This window comes from Colius striatus, chromosome 2 (genome assembly GCF_028858725.1).
Source record: "Colius striatus isolate bColStr4 chromosome 2, bColStr4.1.hap1, whole genome shotgun sequence".
Taxonomy (NCBI): Eukaryota; Metazoa; Chordata; class Aves; order Coliiformes; family Coliidae; genus Colius; species Colius striatus.
Window position 1 is genome coordinate 120,447,807 of NC_084760.1, and position 16,998 is coordinate 120,464,804.

General features: G+C 50.9%; 1 protein-coding gene across 1 annotated transcript; it reads right to left on the bottom strand.

Annotated features, from left to right (window-relative positions):
• Window positions 1–472: 472 nt before the first annotated feature.
• Window positions 473–15,823, bottom strand: CFAP36 (cilia and flagella associated protein 36). The gene is made up of 10 exons (XM_061989306.1): window positions 15,694–15,823; window positions 11,401–11,465; window positions 10,436–10,537; window positions 9,522–9,636; window positions 8,847–8,934; window positions 8,093–8,144; window positions 6,361–6,487; window positions 3,126–3,286; window positions 2,544–2,693; window positions 473–1,280 (listed from the first exon to the last, which is right to left on the bottom strand). Exons 1-10 carry the CDS (start codon window positions 15,809–15,811, stop codon window positions 1,194–1,196), a joined length of 1,065 nt encoding a protein of 354 aa, XP_061845290.1. The 5' UTR covers window positions 15,812–15,823; the 3' UTR covers window positions 473–1,193.
• Between the last annotated feature and the right edge of the window lie 1,175 nt (window positions 15,824–16,998).

Below are 16,998 nucleotides of genomic sequence, written 5' to 3' on the forward strand. Positions count from 1 at the left end.
GGTCTGAGCTGTGCCGGGACAGAGGCCCCCAGGCTCTTGGGCAGCATGTGCTGGTCAATGTGCCTCTGCCCAGCCCAGGCTGAGAGCCACAGTTGTCCTGCTGCCCTCTGGCAGCTCCCCAAACCTCCACCTTGTCCAGGGGCTCTGTCTGAAGCCTGTTAGTTCCTGCTTCTCTTCCCTGACTCTTCCCTCAGGTACTGGTGGGAGCTTCACAGATCCATTCAGACCCACGGAAGGGTTCTTACCCAAGAATGCCATGAGTTTCTACACTCACTCAGAGAAGACTCTGCAGGGGCATCAGATGTCCCCTGTACAACAACCAGCCCCACTCCCCAGCTGTGTAAACCAACCAGCCCTGTACCCCAGCTGGTGCCATGGCCCAGCCTGACCTGGGGGCAGTGTTCCCTGTGCCCAGGGCCCTCCCCCCCCACCTTTCTGGAACAGAACAGAACCTCTGCCACCATCTCTCTGTCAGAAATGCTATTTTAATAAAAAGTTACATCAAACTGAAGGGGTTTGGCTGGTTCCCTGCCACAGCAGTTGCTGGAGCAGTCGGCTCTGTGTTAGCAGGGCAGGAGCGAGAGCCCAGCTCCCACCTTCATCGGTCCAGCAAAGCCAAACCACGCTGCTGTAAGGATTTCTGCTGTGCTCCTGCCAGCCTTGCCTCCTGCTTTCCAACTCAGGCATCTCTTCTCACTTCTAAATTGCATTTACAGCAGAATGAGACCTAAGGGCTGGATGTACAACAGTCACCCAGAGCTGGTGTCTCTACTTCAAGCTGCAGCATCTGCTGCCCCAAAGCAACATGGACAGAGATGCCCTTGCTGGTGAAATCAGACTTGAGTCCCTCGCCCAGCTGGAAAAGTGAGTTGTTTAGAGCAGCCTAATGGAAGGAAGAGGTCTATAACCTTACTGAAGTGACTGTTGAGAAGCACTGCTGTAGGAATGGCTGTGTTGCCTGGCACAGAGCAGCTGCTGCAGGGCCGGGCCACGGCCTCACTGCTCAGCACCCAGCACGCTGGAGAAGTGAGTTTTACTGCTTTTCTGTGTCATTTTACGTATTTATTCACAAAGTAGGGAGCTGCCTGCCTGAAAGGTCTATAACACTAAGTGTAATGTTGGAAAGCAAATCCAGTGGATGGCTGATTGAAGCCAGGGGGGTGTCCTTGGGCTCCGTGCTGAGCCGCTCGACGTTACCGCCTGTTAATAACCTCTTCTTTCAGCTTCTCTGCAAGCATCTTCCTCTTCTGCAGCAACCTCTGCTTCTCTTCTGACATCTCCTGAAAGCAAAGGGGAGAGACACTGCCGTGAGCTGGGGATTAACCACAGGCAGAGGCCCCAGCAGGCGCCCAGATGGCATCAGCTGCAAACCCGAGGCTGCAGCAGCTGCCGGAAGGGTTCAGAGGACTCTCGGAGCCCAGGACGTGGCTCTTCACCCCAATCTGCCTTTTATCCCACAGCACTGGACCAAGCCCTCTGAGAGGACTAACTGCAAATTCAACTGGTGCTGTTCAGTCGTCCTGAGAGTTCCCCAACCAGCTGTTTTGGGCAGATCCTGAGTGTAAGAAAACGCTCAGCAGCTCTGGAAAGCAGCAAGGTAAGAGGAGCTCCCTCACCTTCAGTAGCCTGGGGAAAGAAGACTAATGCTTTTGGGGCTTTATTCTTTAAACATAGCTGTTACCACGTTGTTTTTCTGAAGCTTTTAGGTCTTTTACTCATTGCTTCATTTGTGCTGAGAGTTTTCAAGCATTTCCTATCAATGCAGGTCAGAGCTATTGCACTGGGTGCACTCAGACATGATCATAACGAGTAACAAGCTGAATGTTGGGGTGGCTTTTTTCCCCTCACTGACCCTGTGAGGATCCAGGGGGTTTGTGTCTGTACTTGTTTTCTCAAGCTAGATGTTCCATCACCCCTGTGCTGCAAGGATGGTTGTGGGTTTAGTGCTCGTTTGAAGCCGATGAATGTATCAGTGACTTCCCTGAGTAACCTGAGGCCACAGAGAGAGCTGGGAGGACGGGCTCACTGCCCCTTCCAGCAGCACCCAGCCCTGCTCCTGTCCCCTCCTTCCTCCCTCAGCCACTGGGGTTTTCCTCCTGGCTGCCAGCAGCATCCAGCCTTCAGAGCAGCTCAGCTTTCCAAAGCCTGTCAGCACTCTGTCCCCGCTGTCCCGGTGGCTGAGGGACAGAAACTGAGGATTTCTTCCTTTTAGATCGACACAAAACTCTCAGAGCAGAAGAAAGGAGCAGGGGCAAGTCTGTCACCTCTGTAAAAGACTTTGCAATGGCAAATGTTTGGAGACCAAGGGCACAGAAAACCACCAGTTGAGCCACCCAGAAACTTAAGATCATGAAGACCTGACGATAGTGGCGCAGAGTAATGATAATGAATCACTTCTAGCCCAGGAGCTCCTGCAAGAACTCACTGGGACACGTTGCCCTGCTTGATTGGGGTTTATCCTGCACTGCTGACGTCCCCCCTGCAGCAGCTGAGGGTTTCACACAGGGGTCAGGGTGATGAAAAGGTCTGAATGAACCCTTCACCTCTTTAGGAGATGGTTCCTCTTCTTTCTGCTCAGTGGTTGTTGGTACCAGGACGTTGTTTTTTGAGTCTCTCTTGGCAGCCATCAGCAGGTCTCGTTTCTTCTTTAGGTAATCCTCTCTCTGCTTCAGCTCTTCAAGTTCTGGTAGATTCTGCAATTAAAACCCCACATTTTGGAATGGACTTTTGGGGGAGGGCGTTACATGAGAGAAAAGCTTTTACATCCCATTGGCTTACTAGCTACAAAACCTACTACTACTTACTACTACTACTTCCTAGCTACAAAAACCAAATACCCCAAGCCAAGCTGAAGCACCAAGTCAGAGCTGCCTGCTGAGACAGGGGACAAAGGCTGGATGCTCAGTTCTGCCCTAGAAGCAGGATGATGGTGTGAGCTTTGTGGAAACTGAGGGGCTGAGGAGCACACAGCAGCCTCTGCCTGCTGCCTCACGGGGATACCAAACCACCCCCTGCTTACAACAGCAAATGGACATTTACATATCATACTGTCTTCAAGACCTGTTCCCAACACAACCCTGTCTTCCTGGGTTCTGTGTGTGTTGGGGTGTTGGCTTTGCTCTTACAGGTGCTTTGCTCCCGGTGCTGTCAGCGCGTTTCCCAGCCGGCCTCGGCTTGGCGGCGGCGTCCTTGCCTCTGGGGGAGGGCAGCTGAGGTGAGGCTGCAGGGCCTGGGGCTGAGGCCTCAGCTGCCTTCAGGCCTCCCCTCACACATTCCCGACGTTCTTCTAAGCAGCAAATTCAAACAGAGAACCGTTAGAACAGAAGGGGAGCAGAGAAGTGAGCCAGTGTTTCCTCCAGTACCCACAGATCTGTGTTTTCTGATGAAACAAGGCTTAAAATCACCCCCTTCCTCCCCTCTTTATCAATCACAGTTTCTTTCCAAAGCACAGGTGTGGATTTTGCACTGTGAGAGCAGCTGGGTCGTTCTGTACACGGTGAGTACCTCCAACTGCACTCAGGTGTACGTTGTCCAGTGCCCGGCAGGTGATGCCACATGCAGTGTTCCCAGTCAGCTCCTGCTCCCTCCCTGCCCTGCCAAGACAGCCCCTGTCCCCAGCTCCAGGCACGAGTGGGCTGCCAGAGCCTTCAGCTTCAGAGAAAAGCATCTGCAAATGCTGTATGGAGGTGGGCTTGTACAGAGGGAGGAGGGAAGCTTGAAGGGGTGCCAAGTGTTAACACTGACGGGAATCAGTTCCAGTGGCTGTGTTCAGTCAGCTGGAGCCTGCCCATGGTATCCCAGTGAGTACACGCCACTGAACACAGCCACTTCTCATCCTGCAGTGCTGCAACGTGGAGCTTTGCTGCAGTGCTGAGAAGGGGCTTGGGTGTGGGTAGTTCCACGGGCCCACAGGAACAGACAGCACAGCCACCGCAGCACAGCACCACTTCAAGTCACAGCAAGTACCAGACATTCAGCCCTTCAACACTGCTGCTTGCTTTGGCACACAGCATTGCAAGACATATGCAATTGTGAAGAGGCAGGGGGAAAGGCAAAGGAGAGGAAATGTTACTCAGGTGCAGAAAACAAACCAGGACAGAAGTGTAAACCAAAGATGAGGTTGAGAGCTTTGCATTCCACTGCAACGGGTCTGCTGGGAGTCTGGATGCTCCCAGGAACCTCTTTGTATGATGGATAAAAGTCCTTAAAGGCACAGTGAGAGGTCAGAGTTAAAACTGCTGGGGACAAACCCTCCCTCTGTAGCTGTGTGGTGGGAGAGCAGCCCCAGAGCCGGCCCTGCAAGCTGGGTGCCTGCACCCACGTTACTGTAAGGGAGGCGACTTGCTGGGAAGCAGCTCTGTGGAAAGGGGGGGTGTGAATTTACACTGTTGCTGCTGTCCATATTGCAAACACTCCAGCTGGAGATGTTTGTGTCTGAGCAGTACCTCTAGGGTGTGATCATAGGACCCTCAGTGTCACTTAACCCACGGACCTGGAGAGACCCTGAGAAGGGAAGGGAAGGAGGGTGGTGAGTGAAGGTCCAACCAGACAGCGAACCTCAGGGAATCACAGCTCTGCAGCCCCTGTTCTCCTCACAGAACTTGCCTGTAGGGACACCCTGGGGGGGACAAAGCAATGCTCCTTCCCCTAGAGACAATTACTTGAGAAGCTTCTCAAAACCACCAGCAGCCAGAGCCACTCTGGCAGACGCTGTGTCCCCCTCGCCCGTGTGCCACACACAGCCCCGAGAGCAGCTCCTGCAGCTGTCTGCGATGGGAAGTGTCCTCTGGGACTGCTGGCATGGGGACTTGGCTCTGAGAGTGACCTCTCCCGGGAACTTCAACCCTTCTGATCTCTCTGTACCCCAACAAGTGGGGCAGGCAAAGGACAGGAGAAGAGTTGTGCAAGCTGTGCTCTGGGAGCTGTTTGTGCAGACAATTCAGGCAGCTACAGCTGCATTTGAATTCATTCCACAGTGGAGGGCTTCCAGGAGTCCACCACCTGAAGTCTTGGGTCTCAAGGTGAAGGGCAAATAGTGAAAGACAATAAAAACAAGGAAAAGAAAGGTGTGGCACAAAGGATGCAAGGAAAAAGAAAGGAAGAAATTCCTCCTTGTGCCTCTGAGAACTGTGTCCTGCACGGGCTGTGGGGCCAAGGCAGCTGATGGGCTCTGGGCCTGAGGTTCCTCCCTGTGCTTGGGTCAGGAAAGGAGAGCTGTCCTGCTCCTCAGAGAGAAGGTGGAGCCTGGACCTGAGCACCGGTCTGGTGGGCTGTGAAGGTCAGGGACAGACCAAAGTGAGAGAAGAGCAGCTCTTCTGCACCCCACAGGGGCACAAACTGTCACAGAAAGGTTCTCGGGCCGTTTCTGTTCCCAGGGCTGCATCTGGCACCCAGAGCAAGGAAGGAGGCAGAGGATATGATCCTGCTCTTGGGATGAGCCTGCAGTGGGGAGCCTGTGTTGGAGAAGCAAGTGGGAACAGACTGGCCTCTGTTCCCTGTCAGAAAGGGCTCTGGCAGAACCAGATCCCCAGTACAGATTCTTCTTGATTTTTGCCCCCACTACCCAAAACCTCTTTGCTAAAAGGTGACAGCAGAGGATCAGCTGTGACAACCCCTCCCAGCAGCCACCCTGCACAGCTGTGCTGCCACAAGATACCAGCTCTGCCTGGATGAAGCTTCCCAAGGAGCTTTCTGTAGGCCTGGCTCTTCTGGGAGGAGAGTGCAAGTGTCACCTGCAAGCCCTCTGCAGGGGCTGGCAGGGAGAGGACTCAAAGCCTCAGCCGAAGCACAGAAGGGATCAAAGGAGGAAAACAAGACAGTGAAAAGGTAAGTGACAATTTGTACATGTTTTTAAGTTTCCCCATGTGAGAGAGTGGCTCAGTTCAGATGAACAGAGGGTCCTACCACCACAGCAGCTCTTCACGGCCATCAGATGAAAACGCAAGGAGCAGTGTGCCCCGAAGGTACTGCCAAGGCTAAAAGTCTCCAGCTCAAGTGTCTGTGATATGAAAGCTTCCAGTGTGAGTGTGTGCAGAGGCAGGCACAGCCCACAGGGAAAATGTAACTAAAGCCATTCTTTCCCAAACTTGCAATTCTACCCTGGGAAATGGCCTTAAGGTACAGATTTCTCAGAGCCTCCTAAGACAGCCGCTGCCACCGAGATGCAGCCTGTTGGAGATGACTTCTGATGTCACTCAACACCAAAGCAACCTGGGCTGGAAGGCACTTCTGCAGGCCTGGTATTTGATGGGATGGTTTACTCTCAGCCTTACCCAGACCAGCTCTTAAGACCCCAGTGTTTCTTGATCTGACATGAGCATTACACTGCACACTCAGCGTTGCACGTCCCCGTGACATTACCTAAGGAGAGTTTTGGAGTTTCTTCAGAACCATCAGCTCTCTCAGTGGACTCCTTCACTTTTACAGCTTCTCTTGAATCTCCTGGAAAGCTGGAGGTAACATCTGGTGATTTAAGTTTAGCATGTGCCTTAAATTAAAACCCAAACAAACAAGAGCCAAGCGTTACTGGCACTGTACTCCAGGCGTTAAACCTGGCACAAGGGAAGCTCCCACCAGAGCTTCCAGCCAGCACTGTGCTGTTCACACCTCAGGCTGCACTGCCAAGCTAAGCACAAGCAAACTGCTTGTTTTGTTTTGTTAACAGGAAGCTTCTTAACTGGCTTACAGGCATAAATCAGCACCTGTAAGTTCAGTTTAAAACCTGTTCCCTCATCAACAAGCAGGAGGTGGAATATTAGGTAAACTGGGTCTTTGTGTCCCAGCCCCAAATAGAGAACAGGGGGGGTTTGCCCCACACTTTGCATGTGGCTTTGAAGCAGATGCCTGTCCACTACACAGATACAATGCAGTAAGAACCAGGAACATCTGCTGAGGGTACCCTGGAGACAGAGGAACACTTACTGCATGGAAACAACAGAGCTGGGACATCTCCCACACTCGTTGTTTCGCTCCCACACTTGTCTGGGAAACCTTCACACACATCAGAACCCCCCAGCATTCCTCAGCACAGGAAAGTCTCTTGTATGGCAACATTCTCTACCAAAGCCGTGTCATTGAAAAATGACCATCACCTTCTGTGTCCAGGCACAGCTGAGTGGGGCTCTGTGGTGTGGCTTGTTGATCAACAACACTGACGTTCTTGGCTGCTCTGTAAGAGTTTGGATAAGGCTGCATCTAGATACAACTTGACTTCTCCAAATGAGCCAAAGCTTCCCAGTTGTTTTCTAAGATATGCAGTACAGCCACAGGTTTGAGCTGGGGAGTGGGACCAGAATAAAGTGTCTACCTCTGTAGTAGCTGCTCTTGGTCTCCAGGCAGCTTCCTTTGTCACTCCAGACTGTAAAAAGAGTGCTTGCTCCTTTCAAATGAATTTGCTACTGCCAGAGGGGTGACTGTGCTCCTGCAGTTCCAGCTATGTTGATGTTTTCCCAGTGAAGGGGGCGTATATTGCCACCATTCCCCTGTAGCTGGCTTCTGTTTTACTTTGTTTCCCAGTTGCTGAGTGACTGGCAGCTTAGCCAGGTCACATTTACATTCAGTTACCTCTCTGATGGAGACCAAGTGATGGGTTTCTGCCTCCTGGTGATTAGGTTCTGGCAGCAGTGTGCAGACTCAGTGAATAACTGTGCTGCCTACGAAGGGATCCTCAAAATTCCTGAAGGATTATGAGTGCTGTAATCTCTAAGAAGCTTATACACTGCAGTCCCTTTGATCTTGGCAATATGAGCAATTCAGCTGTTCTCTGGGCCTGAAAGGTTGGCAGCTGGTACTAGTTTAGAACTCAGGCACTGAAGAGGGAATATGGTTATGTATGAGCTCCCCCAAAATGACTGATGGGCCATGGTGTTGTGTGTAGCACTAGTGGCAAGGATACCATCAACAAAGACCTAAAGAAGAGAACAGACCCCTGAGCAAGAAGGGTCAGTAAGAGCTTCCTGAGAGGCCTTTTGTTTGCAGAGGATGGCACTCGGTGGCGTGAGGAGAGGCACCCGACACCCAGCACAGGGATAGCAGTGTTTCTCAGCCATCAGCATAACTCATCTGGAAAGGTAAGACACTCAAAGATACTCACTCCTTCACTCCTCTTCCTTTCTTGCTCTAGTTCATATTCTTCCTTAGATTTTCTGTAACACAAAGTACAAGTGCTCAAAACTTCTTTAGCGTGAGTGACTTTAAGTTCAGCACCACTTCAGTGTGTGAGGACATCACAACAATGACAAGATAATGTGAACCTGGTAGGATCCAGAATGCTTCCAATGCCTCAAGATAAAATGCCCTCCCAGCAGAAACAGAGTTATGATAAACACACAGGACCCACCATCCTCAGCCTGTCTTTCCCTGTGCAAAAACAATTGTGTAGCAATTTCTATCCCTTGTTTCATTTGCTGGTTTAAAGACAGGGAGGGAAGTATTTCCAGGATACAGAGGGAAAAGAGCTCAGTTAAATATCACCTGAATGGGTTAGTCTGCTGTTATTTAAGGTGATGTTTGTACATGTGTGGACTGAGAGCAGAGGAGGAGCTACACAAGTGCTGTCGGTCCTCACACTTCTTACAACAGCAACAGCCAGTGAACACAACCAAGAAGGAAGCTCACCAAAGGAGTAGAACTGACTGCAAGAGCAGAATTTGCCTTTCCAGAGCCTTAATGTTTAGGTTGTCCCCTGAATGGATTACAGCTCCTGTGCTCCCATTGCCCAGAGACACCCAACCCAGCTCTAACTTCAGGTCACCCCAGAACCTGTGGGGAGACTGGCAGTGATGGGGCTCTTATCTCTCAGTCCTCACATGTCCCTGTACTAAAGTAGGACTAGTTATGTCTTTTACCTTAGAACCTCCCTCAGTATTTTCATTTCTTCTTGTTCAATTTCACTGAACACATCAGAACCCTCTGTCAGGCAGTCAGGCAGCACACCTGCAAAAAACCATCCATGGCAAAATGTATCCATTACTCCAAAGGAACCTGTCCCCCCCTTGGCATCATTCCAAGAAAGAAAGGAAGAGAAAAAAACCCAAAAGCCAACCAAAAACCAGCCCAATCTAATTCTTCTTCTCTGTTACTGTTTCCAAAAAGATTCTAGGTCCTGGCCCTGGAGTTGCTAGGAGCAAAAAGGCAAAGGGTTCTCAGGTATGGAAGTGTTTGCTGTGTAAGGGGTAAAGCATAAGCCACACTCTGCATGTGTGGCTTCCTCAACCTGCAGGTGAGCCTTGCTGACTGAACCATGGTCACATTTAGCTGTGAACATGCAAGTTGAAATGCAAGACCTGTTCTCTGAACAGACACGTGTCCAGAGAGACAACAGAACACAGTGTAGATGTGTGTAGATGTAAACCCTTTCAGAAACATCAGCAGAGCATCAGTGTCTTGAAATCCCAGGCTCAGCGAAACCAACTGAATGCTTTCCACTACCTCGAGCTGGGACTCCTTTATCAGCAGCTTGCAAAGCCATCAAAAGGACACTTCAAAGATGAAATGAAACCCCAGCACCCAGCACTTCTTACCATTTCTTTCTTTAATGATTCTAATGGCCTGCAGTTGCATTTCAACATTTTTCTGCACCATCATTTTTTTAAACAGCCTAAAATCTTCAGCTGCCAGCACTGTCTGCAGAATGGCCTGTGGGGGGGAAGAGATGCACAAAGTTAAAGCCCCAGGGGAAGCACAACCACCTCAGCCTGCAGGAAATTACATTAAGCAGGGTTTGAATTCTCCTGTGTGTCTCCTTCTTCCAGCCACACAAGCTAATAGTGAAGGGAAGAATGTGAGGGTTTATGTCCTTAGATTGTCACCCTTGCAATATGATCATCCCAGATCCCAGAGGGTCTCCTTCCCTGTGTGAGTTTGCACTTGGTTTGAGATGCTGAATAGGTTACCTGAGTGAGGAATGTGCACTCTGGAGAAACTTGTTACACATCTAGGAGGAGAACAGCCAGCAAAGCCCCAATTACACTGGCAGCAGAAAAAACACACTTCCCTGCCTGAGCCAGTTCCCAAAGATGCCTTAGAGCAGGTGGAGGGCTGCCTGACCGTGCCTTGTCTGCTTCTGTTACTGTTTATAATCAAATCAGAGGAAAACAGCTTCTGTTGTCTGTTGTTTTCATCTTTCCATTTGTCTGCTACAGACTGAAGACAGACATGAAGCTGACAAACACACAAACCAAGGGGGCAGGAACAGCCCAGGCTTCCAGGTTTGGTGTAGAAAAGAGGGAGCACAGAGGATGAATCTCTGACACCACACAAATACCTGTCGTTAACTGCAAGGTGCACGTTACTCTGGTCATAGGTCACCACCTAAATGAGCACCTGATGGTTCAGAAAAGTACAGTTTTAACCCCAGTTTCACCCCTAGCACGCTGTGTTAGTGAAAATACAAAGCTAAAGCTCAGTGCTGTGCCTTGTGAGCAAAGGGAGGTACCTGGGAAGTGTGTGTCTTTGCAAGAGGAGACGAGAAAGCTTCTTGGAACTTCTCTTCGTTAATTCCAACTTCTTTAAGACAATCTTCTAATAATCTCTCAACCTGTAAGAAAGTCCAGCCCTTACTTTCCAAGGAACCATGTGAATTGTTCCATCACTCTGTCTTCTGCTGACACTGGGTTTTGTAACCTGAGGGGAAAACTGCCTGGAGTTGCACTCAGAGCTGTGACTGATTTTTCTGCTGTGGCAGGCTTTGTTTACTTCCACCAACTCTCCAAAACAAGCTGCTTTCTTTTTCCTCTAAACTCGATTGCTGCTTCATTGGGCTACTCCATTTCCCCAGAATCTGCTCCTAGCCAGTATTCCTCAACGTTTTTGCCAGCCTGTGTGCCTGAAACCCTTCAGGGTCAGAGCCAAAATGGATGCTGCTCTGTATTTATTCAACTGATGCTTTTTAACATCAAGCTTGTTAGGAAAGCCATGCTTTAGAAATCTATGAGCATTGCTTTACAGGGATTTTAAACACACTCCAAATCATCTCCAGTCACTTTTTTTTCCCCCCTCTGATAATTGAAAGTCATTCAAAAGATTTACCAGACTTGTTAGTGAACAAAACCAAAGTCACACAGGTCCTCAGACTTCAAGCTGTTTGGCCTTTCAACTTGACAGAGGGCAGGAACATTACCAAGCTTACAAGTGCAGCATTTTAGCCAGCTGGTATATCAATTTGAAAGACAAATATGTAACACAGTGCAAGAGATATGGCTGTGTTAAAGCTGCTTTTCTGCATCTTGGTGTCCAAGCATAACAATGCATATGAGAGCTGTGACTCTGAAGGGTTTCTAACTTAAAACAGGCAGCATTAGAAAATTCTAGGTAACAAAGAGAACACAATTAGAAGTTGGTCTAAGTGCTGCTTCAACATCTGAGATTAAAAAGCTATCACAAGTAGTGAATAATGCTCACCAAAGCTTGGTACTCCTGGTAGATTTCTGTGTAAGACAACTTGCTTTCTTCTTCATCATCAAAAACTGGGGAAGGGAAAAAGAAAACATAAACCAAAACCACACAGATTTTGCACTGAGTGTGCAGACCACAAATTAACTTCTGCCTTAAAGATCAACCTTTACATTGTGATGGATTTAATCCTATGAAAGTGCAGGCCAGGACTGAGCACAATGATGTATTTTGTAGCCACTCAGGCTAAGCATGCACTTTTGGCAAGGGCATGTAATTAAACTGCATCATTTAATACATCATTTAATACTTCATAACAGAAGCAGATTTCTAAGCAAGCTGAGGGTTCAGCAAATACATGTAGTAAAAAGGTAAGATCTCATAAAGAACTTGTGTAAGGCCATCCCAAGGTGTCATAGATAAAACAGGGAACTTCTCTCCCTCTCCCCATCCATCTGTTTTCTATGGGAGGTGTATTAATGACCTAAAACAAGAGGGTTTTTTAATGCCAATCATTTAGGGAGAAGCCAAGGTGACACAGGGAAAATGAGACCCCCAAAGAAGAAACCTGCTGAGGTAAGTTATGTTTTAATTGTAACTATCCTGATTTAGACAAAATAGGCATCTGTATAGGACAGGCCACATTAATCCTGTTCATGTGAGTTCATGCTCTTAACTGGAAATACCAACACTGCAAAACAGATGGAAGCAGCAGAAAATAAGAGAAACTGCCAACTAGGGTTTGGGGGTTTTTCATTCACTTGTTTTTCATGTCAATGAGGAGCAGAGGTGATGTAAACCCCAGCAATTAAAGCAGAGGCTTAGGAAGAGGACTTCCTCAATCCCCTTCAGGATTAGCCACTGTATGTTGGACAAGTCACCTCCCTATGCATGCTCTGAAGTCGTTTGGAAGGTGGGAGAGTGACTGTGATTGTCTGATACCCCTGATGGGAGGTGGTCCACGCAAACTTAGAAACAAAACCTTTAGAAAGCAGCGTTTCCTGGCTGTGACAGCCCTGAGGCAGTGCCACTCTGAACATCAAATGCTAGAAAAAGGACTGTCAGTCTCACTGTAACAAAAACCTGGCTGCTATGGCAACCACCAAATCACCAAACCCAACACTTGCCTGCCTGTTGCCTTCTGCACTGGCTCCCTTGCAGCTCTTTGTAGACCCCAACCTTTGTCTTTGTTTCCCTGTTCCCTGCCACCTCCTACTGTTCCTTCCCGCCCTGAGCACCCCAAGCAGAGGTGACCCAGGGATGTCACTCCTCAGTCTGTGTCCCTGCCACCAGCTATAGCCTCACACTGCCCCAGGGATGCTTCCAAGTCCTCCTCCTCCTTCCACAGCTGCGGGACAGCATGAAAAGCCTGCACAAACTGCTCTCTGTTCTCAGGCTCTGAACAAAAAGAGGATGAAGTTAAGTGCCAGGGAAAGCGAGCTGCAGTCAGCATCTCCTCTGAGTTAAGTGGCATTAAGGAGTCCTTTGAATGGAGACCTTGGATTTTCTTGAGTCAGGGCTCCTAAATCATGCAGTCGTTACTTTCCTTTAAGTGGGGAGTCTTTGGTCTGAAGGATCTGAAGGATCAAGATAAGCCAGGGGACCCAGATATCCTGGGAGACAAACATCAGCCTCCTGTGAGAACTGAAAGTCTTTGCTGAGACCCCTCAAATGGGATGAGCATTAAGCCAAAGTTGAGTTGTCCCTCCCAGACTGAGCCATTGGACCTTGCAGACAGGAGCCAGCAAGCAAACCTGAGGGAGCTCTTGTCTTTCTCCCTCAGTCTGTACTGGGAAGGAATCACAGACAACAAATCTGTTGATTCCTTTTGTAACTTGTCTTCTGGTGCTCAGAACTGTTACCAGGCTTACCTGCCTTTCACTTAAAACCTGGGGACATCTGAATGAAACCAAAACTGCCTTAAGTACGTACCCACAGTTTTAACTGTGGTTTCACAGCCACACTAAAGGAAATTCATCAAGCCATGAGAAAAGAGTCAAGTCCTCAGAAAGAGAAAGCAAATGACTATCAACAGCTAGCAAAGCACGAGGGGTGTTTACAAGCTGAAGTGTAAGCACTTGGCTGAGTCCCAAACCAATTTCCCTACGTACCAATGAGCAAAACCCCAGTTAGAATCACAAGTTAGTGTCAGTTAGTCTGATTTGCTTGGTCAGCCCAAAGACCAAACGTTTTGGGAACGAAGACAGTTCTGTCCTGGCAAAATACCTTGGTAAGAAAAGACAGGAATGGAATCAGCACAGCACATTTCTAGAAAGGAAATGCAAATAGCACAGCTATCTCCAACTGAGACTTCACACACTGCTTTAACTGTGCTTCTCAGCAACCCTGGCACTGCAGTAACACTTTTTAACTCAGTGGCTTCTGGCAGTCGTACTACAAACGCTACCTTGGGAGATGGATGACTGCAAGTGATTCCTCTTCTGTGTTCCTCCAGTTTCTCATGTAGCAGCAAAGTGGCTGAAGTAACCCTTATGTAAGCCTGCCTCAGGCTAGGTGGAAATTTACAGAGGTTCCACAAATCTTCTTACTGCCAGTAAATTCCCCTCAACCTTCTAAAGGGAGATCGTTGCTCCAGAGAGGGATAATCGAGTCCCCCGATCCCTAAACCTCTGGACCCTTTGCATGGTCATCAAAATGCTTCACCAGCCTCAAGCTGTGGCAGACTTCCAAGAGAAAACTTCGAGTCTAGATGTCAGTATTGCTGCTTCTCTGTCCAGAGTCTGCAGCTCTAGGCTCCCAGTCTGCCAGGGAAAAGTGCACAGTACTCACAGTGATGGGAAATGATTGCAGACAACTGAGAAGCAGCTTGTTTAGAAGCTGTGATCCGAATCAGAGGTGTGGCTGTTTCACTGAATGTGAAATACACATTCTTAAGGGACCCTAACAAGACAAAAGACATGGCCCCACTGAGGCTGACCGTGTCAGGAGCTGGGTGAGGGGAAGAAGTGCAAGCAGCTGGAAGACTTTAACAGTAAGAACCATTCCACTCGGAGCTTGTAAGGCCCTAGAACTAAAATGTATTTGGATGCCTTGGTTTCCTGAACAGTATTTTAAAGTTAGAATTATGAATGAATCTTACACCCTGTCAAGTGATGAAGGAACAGATTTTGTTCCTAGTAGCTACAGAAAGTTATCCTGAACTAGCCTCCAGCAACATGCTTGAGCACTCCCCACGTGTGAGTGTCTGCTGCCTGCGGAGGATTATGTGCCATCACGTTCTCACACACGCTTATTTTCCAATAATCACAAAACAAAGCTTCACTTGCTCTAAAGAACTTTAGGCAATGCTTTGGGACTTGCCCAAATCGTAGTTATTTGGCTGTTGTAAGGATCCAGGTGCTCTTTGGCAGCACAAAACTTGTTCTATAAGTAGCAAAACTAACTTAGCAAAATCTTTACTGCAGCCAGCCTACGTGCTCCTTTGCTCACTGTTTATGTACACCTATACACAGGTCTCCTCAGGCACCTTTATATGGAGCTACAGCTCTATCACAGTCCCTCTCTCACAGCTGATACTGCCAGTTTACCCAGGCTCCTCCCCAAATCACTCCATGAATTCCCTCAGTTCCTTCTTGAGGAAGAAAAGGATGATGGATTAGAGCTGCCTCTGAGCTGAACTCGTGCCCAGGACCCCTTCCAAGGCCGCTGAGTTTTTAGTGCTGTCACTTTCTGGCACTAACTCACAGGTTTTCAGCTGGCAGCGTTCACAGAACTGCAGGAGTTGAACTCTGGTCCCTTCTACTCTTCCGCCCGCTGGCCAGGCAGCACTTTTAGTGGTACCGTCCAGTTTCCTAAAGCAAAGCATGAAAGGGCTCCCACTGCCTTCTGGCCACGGCCGGGTATCACGAGCAGCAGCACGGAGAGCTCGCCTGGCTGTCACACTCGTAAGCTCTAATCCCCCGTGCGAGCTAACGGATGCCAGCGGCCGCGTCCCGACACAACGGCCGCCGGGGGACGGCACCTGCGAGCCCTGTGCCAAGCGCGGGCGGCGGCTGTGCGGGGCCCGGGCGGCTGTGCGGGGCCCGGGCCGGGATCCCCCCACGGCGCCCGCCGGGGCCCGGCGCCCGCTGCCGCGCAGGGAGGGCCCTGGCGGGTGCCGGCAGCGGCGACGGCGGCCCCGCGGCCTCTCGCTCCCCGCGGCGGGCCGAGGGGCGCCCGGGCCCCGGCGCGGCCTGCGGGCACCGGCCCGGCGCGGCGGGCGCGCCTGCGCAGCGGGGACAGGCCCCTCGCCACGGAGGGATCCGCGCCCCGGCCCCGCCGAGCCCCCGCCCCGCCGCTCACCCTCGCACTTCTGCTCCATGAACTCCAGGATGGGGACGGACCAGGCGGGCCCGCGCAGGAACCCGGCGATGGTGTCCACCACCCACTCCACGTCGCCCTCCTCCTCCTCGTCCGCCATGGCCGGGGCCGGCGCTCGGCGCTCCCGCGCGTTGCTGTGGCGACCGGCGTCACGGGGCGGCGCTGCGGCCGTTCCCGCGCGGGGCGGCCCGGGGCTGCGGCTGCGGCAGGGACAGGGACAGCGGCAGCGGCAGGGACAGCGGCGGGGGCAGGGACAGCGGCAGCGGCGGGGGCAGGGACAGGGGCAGCGGCAGGGACAGGGGCAGCGGCAGGGACAGCGGCAGCGGCGGGGGCAGGGACAGGGGCAGCGGCAGCGGCAGGGGGCAGCGGCAGGGACAGGGACAGCGGCAGGGGCAGGGACAGCGGCAGGGACAGGGGCAGCGGCAGGGGGCAGCGGCAGGGACAGGGACAGCGGCAGGGGGCAGCGGCAGGGACAGGGACAGGGGCAGGGGGCAGCGGCTGCCCGCCCGCCACGAACGCGTAGGTATTAGAAGGCAGAGTGGGAACCCGCGCTGGCCGCCGAAACTGCCGTGAAAGCCGCTTCGTTACAGCGAGGACGCCCTGCGGTGCAAGACGGGCGTGTGCGAGGGTCGCGCTTGTCAGTGCCGTTGGGATACAGGCGTGATCACCCAGCCCTACGGATTTAACTGGGGAACGGGGAGGGGGAGGCCAGGATGATGATGCTGGGGGGTCGGAGGTGAAGCCAGCAGCGGTCAGGAGCTGCCCAGGACCACAGCGCCCTTGTACGCTCAATACTAAGGAAGAGCTGTAAAAATAGCAACTCACAGTAATGCTCCTTGTGTATCAATTCCAGGCTGGGAACAGGTCGGCCAGCCACATTTGTGGGGGACAAGGCTCCGGGACATTTCGTCTGAGACAGCCCTGCACTCCAGACATCCCCAGTTATTTAATGATTCCTCTGTCCATCACAGGTTTGCAGTACAATAAAGGCTGGGTTTATGTGTTGGGTTTATATAACAACAAAGATTTGGAGGATGAGCCTGGATGATGGAAAAGCCTCGTTAACCTGTATTTTACCACACTCAGAGTACAGCCCTAAACAGCATCTAACGCTCAGATGGGCTCCTTTTCAAGACACAGGGTGTTGTGTACAACATAACATACAGCTCACAATGTCACCTCAGCAGAACCCATTTGAAATCTGCACAGTCTCACAAGTTCTCAGTGATACTGAGATTAATTGTGATAGAGGTCTCAATGCAAAGCCAGTGTTGTGCTTCGGGTCAC

Bases quoted from the DNA above. Each gene is read 5' to 3' on its own strand.
- CFAP36 (XM_061989306.1), bottom strand. From the start codon at position 15,811: ATGGCGGACGAGGAGGAGGAGGGCGACGTGGAGTGGGTGGTGGACACC. The intron at 10,538-11,400 runs GTGAGCATTATT...ACTTTCTTACAG, and splicing joins ACCAGGAGTACCAAGCTTTG to GTTGAGAGATTATTAGAAGA. The intron at 9,637-10,435 runs GTACCTCCCTTT...TCCCCCCCACAG, and splicing joins CAAAGACACACACTTCCCAG to GCCATTCTGCAGACAGTGCT.